The sequence below is a fragment of the Solea senegalensis genome, linkage group LG1 (genome assembly GCF_019176455.1).
Source record: "Solea senegalensis isolate Sse05_10M linkage group LG1, IFAPA_SoseM_1, whole genome shotgun sequence".
Classification (NCBI taxonomy): Eukaryota; Metazoa; Chordata; class Actinopteri; order Pleuronectiformes; family Soleidae; genus Solea; species Solea senegalensis.
This window is the reverse complement of record NC_058021.1, coordinates 28,496,217-28,514,278: the sequence shown is the minus strand read 5'-3', so window position 1 is coordinate 28,514,278 and position 18,062 is coordinate 28,496,217. Positions and strand designations below refer to the sequence as shown.

The window sequence follows — 18,062 nt, the reverse complement described above, 5'->3', positions numbered from 1 at the left end:
AATGGATATTTTGTTTATTGTTCATCTTTTTTTTATATGTGTTTGAATAAAGACACTATTCAAATCTTTATTGGTTTCAATTATCACATTTCTGTGGTTAATAATAGCTTAGAGTCAGAGCCGGCCCAAGGCAGGTCACCAGCCTAAAAGAGGCGGCACGCACTTTCCTGTCAGAGGGAAGAACAAAGCAAACATGAAGAATTCTCCAGGTGCAACCAAGCAGAATGAATTAAATCAACAAGTGCACATGGTTCCAGAGGTCAAATGAAGACCGTGGTCACGCGTGGAGAAGTGCAGCGCCTCAAAAGCACACGTGTATTTATTTAATGTACTAACATGATGATGTGGAGGCCCAGTAGGTTGTGGAAGCAGAGCTGGATGGAGAAAGATCGGAAAGATGCCCAGTGGTCATACGAGGGCTGGAGTTGATGTCAAGAAGAGCAGAGTTTATTCAAGCAAAAGCTAAAAAAGATGCTGAAAGCATTGTGACTGTAGCTTCCATCAGCTACCCAACATCAGCCATCAGACTGAAGCCAACCTCCCTTCCTAAGTTTATTGGCATCAGGTGTGACTTTCACTGCTGGAAGAGAGACTGTGAGGCCCCTCAGAAGCAAGGGGAACCAACCAGGTAACAAGAAGTCAAAAGGTTCCAGCCACCTGACAGCTTGGATGAGAGAATAGTGGGAGATCTTCGCTTGACAACCTATAACACAGCAGACATCTTTTGTGTCCTGGATAGTCAGTTGGGAAGACAATGTGGAGGCTGCAGAAACAGGCAGTAAAGAAATGACACTTGCTGAAAGAGAGCTGGAGGTGGTGAGGAGCGGCCTTCATAAGTAAGTACTGATGACCACAGTGAGAGGCCACACTGACATGCCTGGTACCCCTGGGTGGACGATCAACATTCCACATTCTGTCACTACTCTGGTAAGACCCATCTGGAACAGACAGAAGTTCAGTCTTTGCTGCTTTGGGAGACATCAAGAAGTGTACAATTCAGTTTGGCTCAAAGACAGAAGTATTTGCATAGGTTTCTGTGGCATGAGGAGGACGAGCTGGACAAATACGGAGTAACAAGGGTCAACATTGGAGACAAGCCAGCCGGTTGTATTGTTCAACTCGCCATAAGGGAAACGGCTCATCTTCCCCAATTTGTGGCTACGTTAACAACATTTTGATCTCATTTAATGTGTGCAGGAACACATTTAATTTTTACAGGAGATGACTAAGGGCACATTGAAATAATTTGGAAACAAAATATTTTTATTTTTTTCGTTTTATTTTTAAAATGTTTATTTTTTTTTACATGTGGCACTTATCCTCTTCCGTTCATTTGAGAGACGAATGCTTCACAAATAAAAAAGATAAAATCAAACTTGACGAATTAGTCTCTATATGTTCTCCTGCTGCTGTGGACTTGATCACGTGCAGCCTGAGCGGTGCACGGTCACGTGACGCGGTGGCTTCAAACAGCAGCAGCAGGAAAAAAAAGACTCGACAAGGTTTAGAAGCGAGAAGAGAAGGAAGGAGACACCGCTGCTGCCGCTGCTACTGGTAAGTCATCATTTATCGTATAAATAAAACTGTATTACATCCGTGCTCGTCAATGTCCTCTGTCGTGTTTCCTATGTCCTCCATCAGGACTCTTTTAACGGCTCATGTCTTCACTCTTACATTCTGTCATGTATGTGAATGGCAGTGACACTCAGACACATTCGCGTGTCTTCTCATGAGAAACAACTGTTAATGTGACACTTTTAGCTGCGTTTCCTGTCTTCTTTCTGACGTTTGACTGTTAAGTGTCCCTGAACGCATCATCATAGGTTGTATACGTTGACATTGACGTCATCTACAGGTGAATTTAAGACACTTTTTTTTTGGCATTTTATCAGCACCGGATGTTGTGGTTGTCTTTATGTATTTATATTGTAACAGGCATGAGACATGTACACGTTTTACATCCAACACTTTTTTTTGCATACAACTGTCAAAAGCTTTCAGTTATTTTATGTAACTGATGATAATAACAACCACAATCGTCATAATAATTGATCATAAGCACTGTAACTTCAGTAAAATGTGTTCTAGATGAATGCACAAACTTTTAGTTTCCTTTTCAATTAATTGTTTTCCATATAATTGTCAATTCACATCCAGCCCTTTATAGATAGAAACTTAAGCTCTACCACCTTTTTATATTATATCATGGACTTATTGGTGGATTCCCCTCATTTATTTCTCATTGCTAATTGCATTTTTTTTTGTGATTTTAATGAATTATTGTTAGTGTTTTTAAGCTGCCGCCTGGTTTGTACTGTGACAAAGAATGTATTCTATTCCATTGACACGTATGAGTCAAATATTGACTTATTTAAGCTGTTCTAACAGTAGCCTACGGGTTTGCCCTCTTTTATTTATATAGTATGATGTTAAATCAACATTGAACACAAAAATTATATGAATTTAAGATGAAATATAAACAGTTTGTGAGCTGAGGCAGTTATTGTAATATAATGTTCCTCAATTTCAATATTGTCATCTATATGCTAATAAAAGACCTTTGAATGTTTTACCTCAGATATGTGAAACATTTCACTTGTTTTTTTTGTCCATAAAGATTATGATCTATATACTAGGGCACAAAACAACATATGGATTTATTTTAACGTTTTTATCATGTAATAGCCTCAATGTGAAGATACGCTGCGTCTGACTGACACACAAAATCTCGCCAGACGCTTGGACGCAGTGAGCAGGAGAAATGTACAGAGACACAGTGAGAGCTAGATTATACTGTAGTCCTAATCCAGTGAACAGGATTAACACCTTCTTAAGATCCACTCATCCGTCACAGAGAGAGAGTGGTGTGGGTCACGGATGAGAACTGGTTGTGTTGGATTCGTCGTCATGTGTAATGCAGCACAAAACAAAGACCCGACACTGTATTTCATTTTAGCAGAGTAATAGTTCTGTATCCATAGAGACCACAAATGCTTATAGCTGTGACCTCACTTCTGTATCTTGCCAATTCTTTATTCCGAAAAATCACCACCAACTATTTTAATCAATGGTTCATGCTTTTCTTCCTCTTATATGACACTTGATTCTACTGGAAATTATCCCATTAGGTGTATATATGTATATACATATATATGTATATATATGAATATATATGCATGTATATGTATATATATATAAAAAATATACATATACACGTATGTATGTATATGTACATATATATGTATATGTGTGTATATACATATATGTATATATATATACATATGTGTGTATGTATATATATATATATATATACATATATATATATATACATATATATATATATATATATATATATATATATATATATATATATATATATATACATATATATTTGTTTGGTCCATAAAATATCACAAAACCTTAAAAAATATTGAACGGTGTTCGTCAAACCTGGACAAACCGAAATGATTCACTTTTAATGATTTATTTGTTATCCAGAGCAAAGAAATTAAGAAAATATTCACATTTAAGAAGCTTAAACAATCAGAAATCTTGTTTTAATCATGAAAAAAGCTTTTAACCGATTAATCGATTATCAAAATAGGTGTGGATTAATTTAGTAATTGATTAATAATCAATTAATCGGTTCAGCTAGTTGCAACCATTTTCCACACATAAGTGGACAAAGCAATCTCAAGTCAAAATCCACCTCGTCACTTGTTTTTTAAGGCTTTGACCAGTCTTCTTAGACCGTTGGACTTTGATTGAGCACAATTATGAATAATTAGAATTTTTAAAGGATTACCTACTTTTTAAACACTGGCCTCACAGTTTTCCTTTGTGAAACCACCTAAATAAATGCCTTACGGGTTTTGGGTTAAGCCAGCAAATTACATTTTGACAATTAAGTTGAAGTAAATCCGAAATGAAGGATTTGAAACACATTTGAACTCGCTGACAGAGGCAGCAGTGGATCAGCAACTCCTGTGAGCCGTGAGGTAAAATTTGTTTTGTGTCATCTGTGTCAAATGAGTTCACTCGATGCTGATTCAGCGTGTCCGTGTCACACTGCTCTCTTTCTCTCTGTGTTGCTCAGTAAAGCGAGTGGCATTTGGATCTCCTGTTTCCGCATGAACACATCTCTCCGCTGCCTGTACCTGTGCTGCAGGTGTACACACACAAGCGCTCCCTCACTCAGGTCTGATCGTTCTGCTTGGCAGAGTCTATTTTCAGAAGAAGGATGCACAAAACAAATAATAACTAACTAATAATAACTAATCAATGTCAGTTCAATAAAGCAGAGGCACAGGAATAACACTGACAATAATGACCAAATTTGCACACTAAAATCTGTTTACTTGTTTCCAGTGAGACTGAACCTCAGTATCTCAGACTCGTGTTTTTTTAACTATTCCTGTAACTCTTAAATTATAACAAGAACAGATACACATGCTAAATCCTAGCATGAATCCTCAGGGTCTAGAAAGTGTGAATGCACAAATCTCCTCGTATTTTATCGAGTTTTGTTTCAAACCTGTTACTCAGGGATGTCCAAACACACAAATGCACTGTTTTATTATGATTTTATCTTCATTGTCACGATTATCATTTTTAAATGGCAAAACCTGTTGTTATTTTTTTGTTATTTTGTTTCAGTAGAACAGTATTTCTGATTTTTCTCCAAGTACTACCAGAGGAAGCTCGCGTACCACTGGTGGAGCACGTACCACATTTTTGAGAACCATGGCTTTAGAGAAAACACATTCAAACTTTTCTGGCTATCACTCCGTACCATTAGGTCGCAATGGTCACCAGACTACGAGAGAGAGGTTATGTAAGGGGGTTAGTTTTCGGGGGCGAGCAGCTGGTGTGTTGTGAGGTTAGAGAGGCTGGAGGAATCAGGAACAGTGAGGATGAGGAGGACGCTGGTGCAGACCTGGGTTACCTGTTACTGTTAAATCCTGTTTGGGGAGACATGGAGGTCTGTGGGACGCTGGCTCTGGAGCAGCAGGGTCAGCGGCTGCACCTCAAGTCCTCCTGGACTCTGGTGAGTAGGGGAGCTGTTACACAGAGATTACTGCGGCAAATCCTCCAGCATGACAACCTGGAGCAGGCAAATGCTATGTTTTTAGAGCTGCAACTAATGATTATTTTCATAATCGAGTAATTTGTCGATTGTTTTCTCGATTAATCAAATAATTGTTTGGTCCATAAAATGTCAAAAAAAAATGTTCATAATCAGTCTTTACCAAACCTGGAAATGATGATGTTCTCAAATCAAGAATTATTCAAGGAATTTTTTGAGTCCCAGAAATATTCACATTTAAAAAGCTGAAAAATCAGGAAGCTTGGTTTAATTATTAAAAAAAAACTTAAAAAATGAATTGATGGTCAAAATAGTTGACCATTAATTTAGTAACCGATGAATAATCGATTAATTGAATAAATGCTGCAGCCCAAATTGGTTTGATGTTTTTTACATTATTAAAACAGGCTTTCTGATTTTCTATTTCTTCTTCAATGTGAATATTTTTGGTTCCTTTGCTCCGTATACAGAAGAATTCATTAAAACTGAATAATTTGTGGTTTTGTGGACAGGGCATTTGAGAACGTCAATATTTCCAGGTTTGGTATAGGCCGATGGTCGTTTTCTGGACCAAACAATTGCTCGATTGATTGAAAAAAAGAAATCGACAAATTAATTGATAATGAAAATAATTGTTAGTTACAGCTATAGTTGTGTCTCAATGTGTGTTTTGCACAGATCATAGACATTATTAAAGTGTGTTCTTAGTGGAGACGGAAAGGTTTTTCTGTGTCCACTGTTCTCTGGTCTGCAGTTGCTCAGAGCCTCAGTCAGATCAGGACTCTTTTGTGGAAAATAGGACAGAGCTGCTGTGTTTAGGGACCAGACTGCAGACTTTTCGGAACTAGAGGAGCAGATGCTGCAGGCACTGGAAGGTTCTGCATTGTTTTATTTTGTTGTTCAATTCCGTTGCATGTTGAGCTGAATTGTCACCTGTATGTATGATGATTTGGTGTCTTTGTGGACAGGTGGACACCATGAACTACGTGGGGCAGCTGGCTGGTCAGGTGCTGGTGACAGTGAAGGAGCTCTACAAGGGGATAAATCAGGCCACGCTGTCAGGCTGCATCGACGTGATCGTGGTGCGGCAGCCTGACGGCACGTTCCAGTGCTCGCCATTCCACGTCCGCTTCGGAAAACTCGGTGTCCTGCGTTCCAAGGAGAAAGTGGTGAGTGCAACACATTATTGTTGTATTGAGATATTTTCTGGTTTATTTGCTCCATGTGACAGAAATCATTAAAACTGAATCATTCTGGTGTTAGAACATTTCCAGGTTTGACAAACCCTAATCAACAATGCAACAATAATTCATCTAAAATTATATTTTGACACACATTTTGGCTTTAACAAATATTGTGCCATGTTGTGATTTCGATAAAAATACGATTAATTGTTCAGCCCTAGAGGGAACCCTCTCAAATTAGGAACAAATGATCACTTGGACTTGTGGATGAACTGATAAAATGTCAATGTCACTGTGACAAATTTGTTAACTTGTGAGGATGATAGTTGAGGCACAAACACTGACTTGGACTCATGAAATCCAGTGGTCAAAGGTCAAGGTTGCTGTGACCTCACACACTTTTGTTTTTGACTTGTTAAGCTATAATCTTCAGAACTTAATGAAAATCCTCAATCACCTTTGTTGCTTCGGGTCGTCAAAGGTCAAGGTCGTGTTGACCATGTTTTTAGCTGTTCAACAAACAAATGTTCCAATCAAATCCACTCTAGTTTTGTTGAGAAAGCACAACCCTGTTTGTCACAATTAAATACGTAGAAGATATGACAATACATTGTGACAAAGTCTAAAAACAATTGCGTAGACTGAAACCGTTGGTCAGCCAAGGTACACAACTGCTGACTTGATTTCTAGTAAACTACTTTCACCCATGCAGTTCATTTCAGAGTTCTGATAAAACCCAGTTTGTGTCTAATACTGTGCTAAAAACATCAATCCTCAGAACAAGCTGTTCACTGTTTTTTTTCTTCTGTGGCTTAGCTCTAATTCTTCAGGTAAATCTGTGGCACTGTTTATGTTTTTAATCCTCTCAGCGTATTGTAGACATGCATATGCTGCTTTCTTTCTGTCGTTAATGCAACAGAAAAGAACACGGTGACCTGGTGAGTTTGTGTTGTTTGACTTTCTGTGCAGATCGACGTAGAAATCAACGGCGAGCCCGTGGAGCTGCACATGAAGCTCGGAGACAACGGAGAAGCCTTTTTTGTTCAGGAGACAGAGCAGCACAATGTGAGTTTTTCTGTAATGTTCAATAAAAATGGAGCTGTGGACTCTGCCCCTAGTGTTCAAAGCATCGCAAAGCATTTATTTACAGATGCATACGGATGACACTGTAGCCATGGAAGGAGATGTTTGTCTTTAAAGTTGTTCTTGATTAAATAATTATATATCTCCTGATGTATCACACATTTATATGACTTTGATTTAAAGTTTATTTGTAAAATGTATTACAGTAAACTGTATAAACAAGATAATATCTAATAGTTTGACTGTGCTGATTGAAATATTGTCTTAGTTCATTAGGGCTGAAACAATTACTGCATTAATTGTCAACTATTTTTATAATCAATTAATCGGTTTTAAAACAAGTTTTATGATTTTTTTCAGCTTCTTAAATGTGAATATTTTCTGGTGTCTTTGCTCCATATAACAAAGAAATCATTAAAACTGAATTTTTGGTTTGTGGACAAAACAAAACATCATCAATTCCAGGTTTACTTTATGGACCAAACAATAAATCGACAGACTAATCGATTATGAAAATAATGGTTTGTAATTTTACGTGTTACAAGTAGAGATCAGTCATATTAATGTGTTTCCCCAAATACAGGAGGTCATCCCTGCCCATCTGGTGACCTCACCTCTCCCCACACAAGAGGCTTTGTTCAGGAGCAGAGAGTCCAGATGTGGGGGATCATCAGGAGAGACCGGTCTGCCACTAGGTCCAGACGACCTGGTCTCTGCTAACACGCAGCCGTGCACCAACTCAGCCAGCAAGAAGAAGAAGAGGCGCAGGAAGAAGCATAAAGCTGAGCCACGCAGGGAGGAGCAAACCAGCTCAGCTGCAGGTGTGGACCTGGAGCTGTGTGATCCCAGTTCAGATGACGAGCACAATTCACACAGTGGACAGTAAGCGGACACACTCACTTTGTTTGTTTTAAAAATGTTTCCTTAAAGGTGTAGTACAGGTTTATTTGAAGTGTGGTTGGCACAATTATACATCCAGTTCACCTCTGCATGTTTTTTGGACATGTGTGCCAGCCACATGTGCCACTGTATGGCCCAGAAATCAAAACGAAACAGCCCCATCATTTCGCTATTTCCTGTCTACAGGGCGTCTTCACTCTCCATCGTGAACAGCAGCATGGACAACAGACAACATTCCCCTCTCACTGCTCTTGAATGGGACAGCTACCCTTTCTCCGACAGCGACTGGTCGCCCTGCACTGGGTACGGAAGCCCACTCTGTCTTTTTAATGTTTTACCTAGTTCATACAAGCACAGAGACTCAATACACAATTCTCCATCTGCTTTATCAAAACAGACAGGCCAAATGAAACAGACCTCTCCTTTGTAACTGACTCAAACTTGACACTGAAAGTGTGGCGTTTGCTTACAGCAGAGAGACGTCCGAGCCCAAGAGTGACTCCGAGCTGATTGTGAAGCCAGCGGGGAACTCATTCAGGACCGAGTCCCACATGCAGTGGACGTGGGGGGAGTTTCCAGAATCCACCAGGGTACGGCTCAGATTTGAACTTCTTGGTATTTGAGACTCACGATATGACCGAATTTTGTGGGATTGTATGGAAAGTACACATTTAAATATCTCTTCTTTTTTTTTACTAAAAGAGCTTTTGGAAAAGAATGCTTGTATAGTATTTTTTGTTGTCTTGTCTTGTATATAGGTCAACAGAAAGGACAAAACAGAGCCAAAGTTGTTGACCATCAACCCGTCAGAGAACACACATTTCAGGGTCATCTTGAGCTCGGAAGCAATGGAGGAAGAGTTCAGGGAAGTAGAGAGGAACACAGATCTGATATACAGCGTTGTCAAACCAGAGCCTCGAACCTACAAACTTAATCAGTGCAGCTGCAAACCACTGGCCCCCAAAGCCTCGTCACATGATACAAACATGAGTGAGGACAAACCAGACCTTTCACATTCAGTGTGCCATGAATGTTCATCTGCGCCATTTTCTAATAACTCCGCCCCCAACACGAAAACTGTGCGTAAAGCCAGGTGGACGTCTTCTCCACCCAACCGCAGAGACTGCGGCTCTGCTGCCAGCGGAGGCAGCGACATGACAGGAGACGCCACACCAGGAGCCTCCTCCTCCAAACCCACAGACTCCCCCGTCAAGAGGAGAGGTAACACCACTTCCCTTAAACCTCTAAAAGGTACTCATTTTGCTGGACCATTTGTGTGAATAAACGCAACCGGTGACAACAAAACTAAGCTAAAGCTGAAAACAGTATGTCAGGAGTTGAGCAGGTCTTCCCCTTACCAGGGGAAGACCGAAAAATGGAATGGTTAGGGCCGTTTATTTTGGTACTATCCCTGATGGAAATGCAGAAAAAAATCCCGACAGTACCGAACCAAACTGTTCCACTTGGTGAAAAAGTGGAACACTCTAAATAGATCGACACAGAGGGGAGGAGTGGAATGTACCAAGTAACGCATGGCCTTCAAATCAGTGTAGCTTTGTGCAGAAGCAGCTCCACCTGTAATTAATCAATGTTCATGTCCTAATTGAACAAATAAAAGAATGGCACGTGAAATTATAGTCACTTTCTGCTAAAATAGCGGAAAATAGGAAATGCTGCCACCTGCTGGACATACTTTTCCCCTTTTAAAAGCTGCTGAAAGGATCCAGTTTTAGCTCTTATCTTATATCAACATAGTATCAACATAGATAATTAAGCCAGTGGATAAATTTCATATGTTGTGTGGCCACGCCCCTTTTTAATCCACACCCACCTCGACAGTGTCAGTTTCCAATGAAAATGGTTTCTAAGAAAAACAAAATGTTGTTTGTGAAGGTTTAGATTGTTGGGGCAGAAAAAAGGTGCCTACATTTCCTGCAGTGAAAAAACAAAAGAACAACAAAATGTGCATGAAAACGATAAAACAAATCCTCCTAATTAACAATGAATGTAATTTTAGTTTTTAGTGCCGTATAGTTTCTTTCATATAGAGGTTGTCTACAGCGAGTTCATGTGAGAGAATGTGAAGAGGAAGGATGTGGTTTGGGCCTGAGTTCATATTTGATGTCTGGGATTATATTCTGCATTCTCAAGTTTCAAGAAAAGGAAGTGAAAGATGATGAACATTCTCTGTTGTCCTCTTACTGTCTTTGTTTCATTCAGATGTGAGGAAGAGGAGCCAACATCTGGGACCTGAAGACATTTACCTGGATGATCTGAAAGCGCTCGACCCTGATGTTGCCGCTCTGTACTTCCCAAAAAGGTACAAAGCCCTGAAGTTGTGAGGTCAAACCCCCACCCCCCCCACTAATATCTTGATTTTCACTGCACTGACTAAGAATACAATGAACATGTCTGTGACAGATGTCAGTCGTCCAGGTCATATTCATCTTCAGGATGTGACTGTGGGCAGCTTTAACTGAAGAATACAATCAGACACTAGAGTGAATGGTGTTAAATTTTAAATTACTTTATTACTTTAAAAAAAAACTGCTTTTACTCCATGGCTCCATGGTTTTACTCAGGTTGAGCTGTTAGAATTGTGGTTGTATGAGTTGTTTCTCCTCTGCACCAAGTACCAGAATACCAGGAGGCACAAGGAAAAACTGATTTACGTCACTTCACAAAAGGCTCATTTCATAAAATGTCTGCCTTTTTTTCTCGACTATGACGCTTTATTTTGCTGTTTTGCAGCTTTCCTTTTTTCTTTAGCTGGAAACTCAAGTCTGTAAATTGCTCACTCTTCCGAAACAAAGTCCAAAGTCCATAGAGAAAGTCAGTGTTTTAGCTCATAAAGACAAACGAGCCGCTGGTTTACTACTGCCTTGTTTGTTAAGTTTGTGTCAGGTAATTCCAAACACCAAAGCCACAGTATCACACATGATAATAAATCCTGATTTCCTCTGTATGGTGAAGGGAGTGAGTGATATACAAAGCAATGCAAACTTCACTTTCCAGTTAGTGAAATACTACTCAGGCATAGATTTTATTATGTGAGCCTTTTAATTGGCTAAAATCAGTTTTACTTTCTTGTGTCCCTGCTGGCAGCGATAGTGATGACCTCATACAGAAGAAATCTGAACTATCCCTTTTAATGTTGTAAAACCCTACTCTGTGTGCGTTCAGTGAGTCTGAGCAGGTTCCCAAACACTGGGTAAAGTCAGGACGGTGCTCTGGATCCCAGTCGCCGCAGTCGGTGAGCAGCGGCGCGGCAGACAGTGGCACAGAGTGTCTGTCTGACTCTGCTGGTGACCTTCCTGACGTCACACTGTCGCTGTGCGGAGGCGTCTGGGAGAACTCTGAGATCTCCAAAGGTAATCAATCAGTTTTTATTATCATCTATTTGCAAAATAGAATAAAACGTCTTGTGTAACATGCTCAGATTTTATGTTCCACTTATTCCAGAAAAGTTCATGGAGCACATTGTCAACTACAACGACTTTGCAGACAATCCTGCGATTATTGATAACCCCAACCTTGTGGTCAGGATTTCAAACAGGTGAGTCTTCCTCCTCCAATAATGGCTGCACTTATATTATATACATTTTTGTGCTTTACTTTACTGCTAAAAACAAAAAACTTTTTTCCTCCTCAGGTATTACAACTGGACACTTGCTGCACCGTTGATACTCAGCATGCAGGCTTTTCAGAAGAACTTGCCAAAGGTATTTTCTGGTATAATGTGATTTTTATTGATTTTATCGTGTCCTGCATCTTTACATTACGTTTCCATGTGCGTTATATATTCATCTGCAGGCTACAGAGGAGGCCTGGGTGAAGGAGAAAATGCCAAAGAGGTCTGGACGCTGGTGGTTCTGGAGAAAGAGCAGCGTGAAGCAGGTACACGACGACCAACCAACAACCTCCACAGGCTCGCGTCTGATTTCCAGCATTTAACAACTCCAGCCACCACAGCCAATCAGAGAGTAGGACCCGGTGAAGGTGATGGAAACCTAAACAGAAATACAGCATGGGTACACCAGTGGGGAAGAAGATGCAAAAAGAGAGATATAGTACAACAGTGGTGCCTCTGATTTGAAAGTAGTTTCATGCAAATTATAAGCGACCAATGTTGATCTGTTTACATAGAACATTAATGGAAAGTGTGGAAATCACTGAAGCTCTGGATACGTACCTGAGCTGGGCGTTAGTGTGAACTTGGCTGAACTTTGCCTTGTAAATGAGACACAAATATGGATTTACATCATGACATAAAGACCTGAGCTCCTTTGTCATGGCACTAATGTTTTTTAAAACCTAATATTTCATCTTCTCCTCAGTCTTCAACCGAGTCCAAGTTAGAGAGACAGGAGTCCCAGAGCGGAGAGAGTCCTGTCCCCCACCAGGCTCCAGAAACACAGTGAGTCATTAATAAACCTCTTATTTATACACGCACACACACACTGGTTATCTAACCACAAGCTCTAAACAGAACCTGGTCCTCAGAAATTAGGTTGTGTCTCATTAGGACCAGGTTTTGCTCCCATGAGGACTTCTGGTCCTGACAAGGCCAGTGCTAAAGCCAGAATACAATTGCACATACACACACAGGGAAATTCAAAACAAATGTTCTGAAATAGTTCAGCTCCTGGTGTAACTGTGTGATAGAGATCTTGATGGACATCTTTAATAAAATAAAGTTAAAAACTAAAACATGTTTCAAATCTAAAAATAGTAGATGAGACAGTCTGCTGCCCTCTGGTGGCTGTAAATAAATCTACAGTGTTTGGTTGACACTGAATCACATTGGGTGTCTTATTAAAAATTATTTAAGGAAATATATGGCATAACTGAAGTTACAATAAAATAGCATGTCAGTTTACAGTAACTTATTATAAAATAGTTCTGTAAAATAAACCAGTGCCTTTGTCAGTTCTTTGTCATATTATTGTCTATCCTCAAACCTATTTTCTTTGAAATCATTGCAGGTGGACTTGCATTTCCTCTCCTGTCGTCATCGTGATATCGTTTGTCTTCCTCCTCCCAAAGCTTGTGTTCTTTTCCCCCACAGGCACAAAACATCAGAATGGTCCAGCGATGAAGAGACGAAAGAGTTTGACGCCGTCACACCTGCTCTGAAGCCGACTGAGCGTGTGCAGACTGAAGCCGCAGCAGCAACAGCAGCGCCTTGTCTCTCCTACAAGAAATCCCTCCGTCTGTCGTCTGAGCAGATAGTAAGAACAATCAGCACCGATTCTGCACCTTTTACCTTCTCTCTATATCAGAGAGTGTGCTTTTACTCGGTCTCTGTCTCTCACAGGCCAGACTAAAGCTGCGCGAGGGGCCCAATGACGTCACCTTCAGCATAACCACTCAATACCAGGGGACATGTCGCTGCGTCGGCACCATCTACCTGTGGAACTGGGACGACAGAGTTATCATCTCTGACATCGATGGCACCATCACCAAGTACGGGACAGTTAAAACCTTAATTCAAGTTTATTCTCGGGCATTTTTAAGTTTGTAAATGTTGACACAATATAGTATTTTATCGCATATATATAAAAAGGTCACGGTACTAAAGTATAAGCCGTATTTCTGACAAACCAAAATACGGAAACAGCACCCCCTTTTCCTTTTTTGTAGTGAACCAAATACGGAAAAACGGATTTTGCTCTCAGCATTTTTGCAAAAACAAAAAAACAAAACCAAATAACGGCCCAAATTTGGTTTTTGCAAATTCCTCATTTATTAATATGACGGCGAACAGACCGGAGGCGGAAGTGGCATGTAACAACCTCAAAATAACGCGTGATAACTTATTATCATGCATTATAAAGTAAAAATAAATTATTATACTTATTATCATACACTATTATAGGCTACCGTTCTCTTTCTACAGCCAAGTATGGTTCACATTTATTTTAGTCAAGTGAAACTATAACAGCTGGTTGTTTTGGGAGAACTTCATACATAATTATGAGTGAATGCACATTGTGGAAAACTTTTACCCGAATTACATTCCCTGCCCATCAAGTCCCCAACAGAGGTCCCCATCACGCACAGTCAAGACTGACACGGCTTCAAATCACAATAGTAGCGTTAATAATCATTGAAAATGAGAACTTATGTTATGATTCAATGCTGATGTTCAGTGCTGACAGTTATTACATGAAGAGTAGACCTGAGCTGCAATCTCGAGCTGCTTATTTCAGCCAAGAGGAGCAGGTTGTTTTAATGGAGAGCTGTGAGGAATACAAAAAAGTGATCACAGCAAAATATCACAAGAGATGATAACACTGTTTTGTAGACTTTGAAAAAGAATTTGACTCAATCTGGCACGAGGGCCTCCCGCTCCAGTTATTACAGAAAAACCTACGACATCATCAAAACAATGTACCTTAACAATACGTGTGCAGTCAAAATTGAAGACTCCCAGAACTGAGGAGTAATGCAAGGAAATAGTCTTAGCCCAACACTTTTCAACATCTACATAAATCAAATAGCAAAAACGTTAGATGAGTCATCAACTCCAGGCCTCATCCTGAACAACACAGAGATCAAATGTCTCTGCCTGCTGTCCAACTCTAAAGAGGGACTACAACAGCTCCGAGATCACCTTCAACAATTCTGTCAGACTTGACAGGGCTCTGACAGTCAACAAGAAGAAAACTAAGATCATGGTGTTTCAGAGTGAGAGAAACAGACCCCAGTTCACGCTGGGCCCAACCATCATAGAGCACACTAATACATACACATACCTAGGATTAAAAATGACATCTACAGGGAACCTCAATGCTGCAATAAATCAGCTGAGAGAAAGAGCAAGACGGGCCCAATGCAATACGTAAATCCACTAAAATGAATATTCCAATCCCAATCTGGCTCAAAATTTTACAGTAATCAAATTAACAGTAATCCAACCAATTGCATTATATGGTAGTGGAATATGAGGTCCATTAACAAACCAGGACTTTTCTAATTGGGACAAACATCAAATTGAAAGCTTGAATTCTGCAAATACATTCTTAGAGTCCAGAGAAAAACACAGAATAATGCATGCAGAGCTGAACTGGGCCAGTTCCTGCTCCTTATTGACATCCAGAGAAGAGCCATATCATTCTATAAACACCTCCAAACTAGTGACCCCACCTCATATCACCACCAAGCCTTGCAAAGCCAAAAGAGCAACATAGAGAGGAGTGCCCTCAGCCAACAATACATTGAATTTGAAAGCATCCGAGACAAAGCAGCATTACAGTTTGTCCTGGGAGAGAAAAGTAAATGCACCACGCTCGCAGCACAATATGTGTCAATCTGCCAGCGACTGAGGGACAGCCAGTGGACAAGAGAGAAGAGCAGCTAACCTAGTGAAGAGCTACTCCCTGTATTTACTACTCATAATATGTGTGTTTATACAGATATTGTACATAGTGTAAATAAGAGTGTATGAACAATGTTGATAAATATGTGCTTTGGCAACGGAAGATGCACGTTACCATGACGATAAAGACCCTTTTGATTTGATTTGACATCCAGTCCAGCAGGTGGCAGCATTTCCTACAGGCGGTGGTTTTTTTTTCTCTGTTTTAGCAAAAATGTTTTGAAATAACAACAATTTCAGCTGCCATTTTTCTTTTATTTGTCCAGCGAGGACATGGATGTTAATTAATTAATTACAGGTGGAGCTGCTCCTGCACAAAGACACACTGATTTAAAAGTCTTTGTGTACTTTCCATGACTTGGTACATTCCACTCCTCCCCTCTGAGTCGATCTATTTGGAATGTTCCACTTCCTTTGTCGGAGGCGGAGATTCTTCTACGCAGAGAGAAACGGGAGGAGGACGGAGCAACGGGAACAAACATGTGGACAAACGTGGTAACTGTTGCTTAAAAATGACCCACACATTTCTTAGATTCTGTGTTGACGCTCTGTTCCCACCTGCTGTTCACATCCGACCACAGGTGTTCAGATTACACCTGCTAACGCTAACGTGACGTCACTGCTCCGCAGCAAACACACGATTTAATATGAACTTTCCTACTATAGTATGTCATCACAATGGTTCAAATATAAATTCTCCACATGTCCTCAAAGAACTGTCCAAAACGTCAGAGAATGTCCTCAACAAAAAATGTCAATAGACCATTACAACTGTTCAGAATGACTATCTAGTCTGGCCAGTAGCAGGTTAGCCGCTGCTAATGTGACGTCACTGCTCCACAGTAAAGGTGTGTGTTTTCAACGCATCTGTTTTTTTAAAAAAACTGACTTAAATATATCAAATATATAATTGTATAGTACGAGGTCAACAACTGCCTTCATACTGTCAAAAAGTGTCCTAGTACAGTATGTCGTTGTGTATTATTTAGTAAACTATCCAATTATAAACTGTCAAAAATGTCACTATACCATTAAAACTGTTAAGAATGAGTATCTAGTCTGGCCAGTAGGGGGCAGGTTAAGTTAAAAAAAAACAACTGTTAAGGGGCAGTGGTTTAGTAGAATTTCGAAATAAAAGTGTCCGTGTTGATATGGACCAATATAGAGTTGATAATAAAAAGGTATTTTCCTCACATTTCTTCACTCATTTACTGCAGTGAGCACATTTGAACACTTTAAAGTGGACACTGCTTTTTCTCATCATGTCCTCTGACTGAACACCTGCAAACAGCTGCAGTTAAAGGCACAGTTCTTGTGTTTTCAAGCATGGTTAAATCATGCTTGATCATCAGAATTTAGGGTAATAAGAAAACAAAAACAAGCCATGACTTAACAGTGAAGAGTAAAAAGAGGCTTTCGGCAGCGCTGTCACTACATACATCAGAATCCTCTATTAAATATTGAGATTTTACAAATGTTGTACAGGATTTTTAAAGTCTTTGTAACTGATCTACAGCTTTGTTTGGACCACGACCAGGAGCCAGGAGCCAGGAGCCAGGACCAGGACCAGGACCAGGAGGAGCTGGAGGAGGACGAGGAGCAGCAGGGACAGGTGTGTCGTAACTGCTGCTTAAAAATGATCTGCACATTTCTTAGATGTTCTGTTGACGCTCTGTTCACACCTGCTGTTAACATCCGACCTGAGGGATCCGATCACAGGTGTTCAGATTTCACCTGCTAATGCTACTGTGACGTCACTGCTCCACATGTAAACACACACACCTTTCATTTCATTTCTCTTCACATACAAATGATGTTGTTTTCTGATTGTTACAGAAAGACAAAGAATCCAGGAAATGTTAATGTTATTATTTTCTCCATTAACCGAGTATTTGTTTGGGCCAGAAAATGTTTGAAAAATGTTGATCAGTCTTTCTCAAACCTGGAAATCATGATTCTCAAATGTCTTTTTTTTTATCCACAAACCAAAGAATGTTCAGTTTTAATTATTTCTTTGTTATAATAATAATAATAATAATAACAACAATCCATATATCAGAGTGCAGTCATTAGTCATATCGGCAGACCTCGCACATATCCCGTAAAACTTTTCAAAGCCAATATCTGCCCATAACGATAATATCGTGCATCCCGACACGTTTCCATGTCAGGTGTAAACTAGCAACAACTATTGTTTTTTAAAGAATTAAATCAAGCTTTCTGATTTTACAGCTTCTTAAATGGCAAAATTTTCTGTTTTCTTTGCTCCATAAAAACAAAGAAATCATTCAAACTCAATCATTTTTGCTTTGTGAACAAAAACAACACACTTGACAACATCATCATTTCCACCTTTAAAAAACACTCATCAACATTTTAGCACATTTTATGGACCAAACCATCAAATGTGATGGGATTTCATCACCTC

The 18,062-nt window shown here is 39.8% G+C and overlaps 1 protein-coding gene across 2 annotated transcripts in view; it reads left to right on the top strand.

Annotated features, from left to right (window-relative positions):
- Nucleotides 1–1,504: 1,504 nt before the first annotated feature.
- The window catches only part of LOC122781221 (phosphatidate phosphatase LPIN2-like), a 25,962-nt gene continuing 9,404 nt past the window's right edge, over nt 1,505–18,062 (top strand). The window contains exons 1-15 of one of the 2 annotated variants that reach the window (XM_044044815.1): nt 1,505–1,554; nt 6,055–6,255; nt 7,240–7,335; nt 7,937–8,235; nt 8,440–8,556; nt 8,726–8,843; nt 9,012–9,474; nt 10,474–10,573; nt 11,437–11,624; nt 11,716–11,809; nt 11,906–11,975; nt 12,067–12,150; nt 12,591–12,670; nt 13,322–13,484; nt 13,571–13,719. In XM_044044815.1, the coding sequence (XP_043900750.1) occupies nt 6,064–6,255; nt 7,240–7,335; nt 7,937–8,235; nt 8,440–8,556; nt 8,726–8,843; nt 9,012–9,474; nt 10,474–10,573; nt 11,437–11,624; nt 11,716–11,809; nt 11,906–11,975; nt 12,067–12,150; nt 12,591–12,670; nt 13,322–13,484; nt 13,571–13,719 (2,213 nt within the window). In that variant the 5' untranslated portion in view covers nt 1,505–1,554; nt 6,055–6,063. Of the gene's footprint in view, nt 1,555–4,801; nt 5,048–6,054; nt 6,256–7,239; nt 7,336–7,936; nt 8,236–8,439; nt 8,557–8,725; nt 8,844–9,011; nt 9,475–10,473; nt 10,574–11,436; nt 11,625–11,715; nt 11,810–11,905; nt 11,976–12,066; nt 12,151–12,590; nt 12,671–13,321; nt 13,485–13,570; nt 13,720–18,062 lie in introns of those variants that run through there. The other variant, XM_044044805.1, reaches the window with a different exon arrangement.